Here is a 3,600-nt window from a genome sequence, read left to right on the forward strand (position 1 = left end):
AAGGACCTATCTACGTCATCATTTACCCAGAATGCTTTGCGAGTAAATAAAATGGCCCCTTCCATGTAATATATTTTTAAACTTTTAGTTTAAAGATGATAAAAACTAAACAGACTACAGTATTTTTACATCTTTATTATACAGATAAAATCAATGTTTATCAAATAAAGTCTAATATTACAACTAATCATGGATCCCTTTAAAAACAGTGCCATCATTGCCTGACCTGGCCCCAAAACTATCTGCTATGTGGGTTATTTTTACCACATTTTACAAAAATACTAATGGCTGTTGAATAGATGGTGGCCAAAGTGATATTGTCTGCCATTGGAGGGAGAGGCAAAGTTTTTGTTTATCTCTACTGTATACGTTTTGTTGCCTGTAACCTATGACCCAATATACATCTGCAAGTGAGTAATTTCTGAAATCAATTCAGGATGGCGACCACAGCCAACTGACCTCATAAAATGAAAAATAGTGCTATATCACACTCCAGTTTTACAGATTTTGAGCAAACCTTTGGTGTGGTAGTAGCTGAGAGTGAACCTCGGCTCTATAAGCATTATCAACTCTTGCAAGATCTCACCATACAACCTAATGACATTTAATAAGTCTGACCAAAGTAGCTCTAATACAGTATTTTCTCAGCATAAGAATATATTAATTTATTCTTGCTTTGGGCGATATGCAACCTTTCAAAAAATGTTAGGCCTTAAAAGTACATTTTTTTAATTGAACAGAATGATTCATGAATTTGCAATGCATGGTAGATTTGTAATTACTGTAGTATTACGCAATGACAGTGTGATGTATCTCTCTAGGTGGACCTGCAGCAAAACCCGTGGGAGTGCAACTGCGTGGCAGCTCCACTGAAGCGTTGGCTCGAGGGGCTCAGCGCGGTGGTTGTGGTGGGAGAGGTGGTCTGTCACTCCCCGGAAAAGACCAAGGGTGTAGACCTGCGCTCCCTCTCCATGGAGCTGCTCTGCCCCGAGCTGGAGCCCCAGGAGGACCAGGAGCAGGAGGGGCAGACAGCAACCTCTCCAGCTGCAGATGGAGGCGTGTCGGTTGGCTACCCCAGCTCAGGGCTGGGACCTCTCGTCCCTCCAGGGATGGATTCCATCCCTCTGTCGGTGTTGGTGCTCAGCCTGCTGGTGTTGTTCGTCTCCGCGTTCTTTGCGGCAGCGGCACTAATCGCCTACGCCCTGAGGAGGAGGGACAAGCTGCCGTTTCGTCGTCAGGGAGAGGTGGACTTGGCCGGCATCCAGATGGAGTGCGGGATCTTCACCGAGCAGACGCACCATCACCACCACAGCCTCCCGGAGAAGCCCCCTCTACCTCTGCCCGAGCACAACCACGTCTACGACACTATCTTGCCCCCGGAGGCAGCGGCCAAAGGTGTCGACCCTGCTGCAGCCTCACACATGTGTAGCAACTCCATCTACAAGGACGAGCGAGACGCGGCGGTGAAGCAGCGACCGTCGCCGCTGCAGCAACAGACGTTCGCAGCTCCGAAGGAGGGCCACGGGGGGTACTGTTCTGCGTCAGAGAAAGGGAGGGAGTGGGCCCTGGAGGTGTCCTCGTCACCCATCAACACCGTAACGGGAGCAATGGGACCTCTCGCCGGCCTCCACGGGAACGGCATCCTGTGCCCCACGGTCATCGACAGCCAGGGCCCCACTCCTAAGGTGGAGCTGGTGGACTGCCTCTTCAGACTCTCCACCCCGGAGTTCAGAGAGCTCTCAGACAGGTACGCGAGGCCCCCGCCCTGCTATCCTCTCACCCAAGACTCCAAACAGGAAGCGAGACCCGACCCAACGCTTGTGGTCACCACGGCGGGCGTCAGTCACGACGGGCCGAACGAGCCGGGGCCTGGAGAGCAGAGACCCAGACTGAAAACAACGCCAGACTACATGGAGGTTTTGGACCGCTCTTACCAGTTTTAACACTCCTCCACCTCCCTCTTCTCCTCCTCTTTCTGCTCCCTTTCCTCTCTTGTCTCCTCATCACCTCCCTCTCTGGTGATGAATCACCTGGTAACAATGACTCCTGTACAGAGGTTGGCTTTGAAAGGAGCCTGTGGGGGAGTGGGACCGCACTACACCATGTTTATTCTCGGAGCTGAGGTCAGGTTTTTGTATTTCCTCCACTACTGGCATATGGGTTTGGTATTTGGCAAGGATTAGCCGATCCAAGATTCTCGCCTGGAGGTAAAACTTCAGCTGCAGTTACCATCATATTTTAGTTTCCCTCCAGAGTCCTGAAAGCACGGAGGGCTCCGTTTTTCTACTAAGCATCACAATTAGCAGGACGGAGCGCGATGGTTGTGGGCGTTCACGTTCATATCACCGCTCTCAAAGGGAAAGTGTAAAACACCAGCTCGTAACATCAAACACAGAGCTGGAAACTCGGACGGCCGGAAGGTGCGGAGCAAAGCTGGGGCGCTCACAGAAGACGGGGAAACGACAGAGACAAAACAAGAAGGGAAATAACTGAAAATAGCCAAGTGCCTTAGCAACGAACAGCCAGCAGTGTGGTCAATGCTTATTTTTCTATAAATACAGATCTATTTATCTAAACAAAGAGGTTTGGCTACCAATGGATGGGACGCAGGTGGATGACTGAGACTAAAAAAAAACAATCAAAACCTAAAGAATTGCATTCCCTTGGATGAGCCAAAAATAATAATATATCTGGTCAGTGTTGGAGTTGTTTGTATGCGGTTCTGTTAATTTCCCATCATTTCATCTTTCATTTTCTTACCCCCCAGTGATTTCTTTACAGAGCTACGATGAGGGGATTTATCTGGGGAATAATCTGTCGCTGAGTTGAAATTGTAAGATTCAATTTCAAAGGAAAGAATTTTGGAAATTACCACCACTCTTTATTTTTTTTGGGGGGAGGGGGGGGGCAACACAAAAAAACGAACGGAGGCCGAATTACACGAAAGACATTGTGGCGACGGATGCGTTTTGGATTTCTTTAGACTCAACTGGGCCACGAAGACCTCTGCTTCATGTTTCCTTTCATTCCACAAAAGGCACATATTGATTTGGAAATGTTTCTCAAAGGAAAGCTAAGTGGCAAATTAGAAAATAAAGACAAACCAGGTGGACGTAACATTTTTTTGTTCATACAAGGAAAAAAAACACTTCTATCAACTACTGATTAATATCTTTTACGGAGGTACTTTTTATGCTTTCATCTCCTACCAATCGTAGAGGCAGTTGTGAATATATTTATTCTTAGTTTTTTTTTTCTTTTTGCGTGCTGAAGCTCTCCTGCAAGGGATCATGTTACATTAATGTATAGGATGATTCTGCATCTGGTTCAGCCTTCTTACCGTCAACCCACGAAATACAATAAAGGGTGCTACATTAAAAAAACAACCTACTTGAGCTTGCAGGTATTGTGTGACGGCTTCACTCACACACACACACACACACACACACACACACACACACACACACACACCCCTATAAATGCACACTCACTCTCCTCGTCTTTGTTGCGGTAATGATGCATGAATGAAACGGCTCGAGGTGTGCTAAGCCTGTCAGTTTGTCCGTGCGGCGTGTTCGAGAGATCAGATGAAAGTTGAGC

At 47.4% G+C, this 3,600-nt stretch overlaps 1 protein-coding gene across 1 annotated transcript in view; it reads left to right on the top strand.

The window, feature by feature from the left end:
* Nucleotides 1-3,386, top strand: part of LOC106518485 (SLIT and NTRK-like protein 3) — a 29,084-nt gene extending 25,698 nt beyond the window's left edge. Inside the window, exon 6 of the mRNA XM_014009797.1 lies at nt 822-3,386. Coding sequence (XP_013865251.1) covers nt 822-1,943 — 1,122 coding nt within the window. The 3' untranslated portion in view covers nt 1,944-3,386. The remainder of the gene's footprint in view (nt 1-821) is intronic.
* Nucleotides 3,387-3,600: the final 214 nt, after the last annotated feature.

Source organism: Austrofundulus limnaeus, unplaced genomic scaffold (assembly GCF_001266775.1).
Source record: "Austrofundulus limnaeus strain Quisiro unplaced genomic scaffold, Austrofundulus_limnaeus-1.0 Scaffold61, whole genome shotgun sequence".
NCBI lineage: Eukaryota > Metazoa > Chordata > Actinopteri > Cyprinodontiformes > Rivulidae > Austrofundulus > Austrofundulus limnaeus.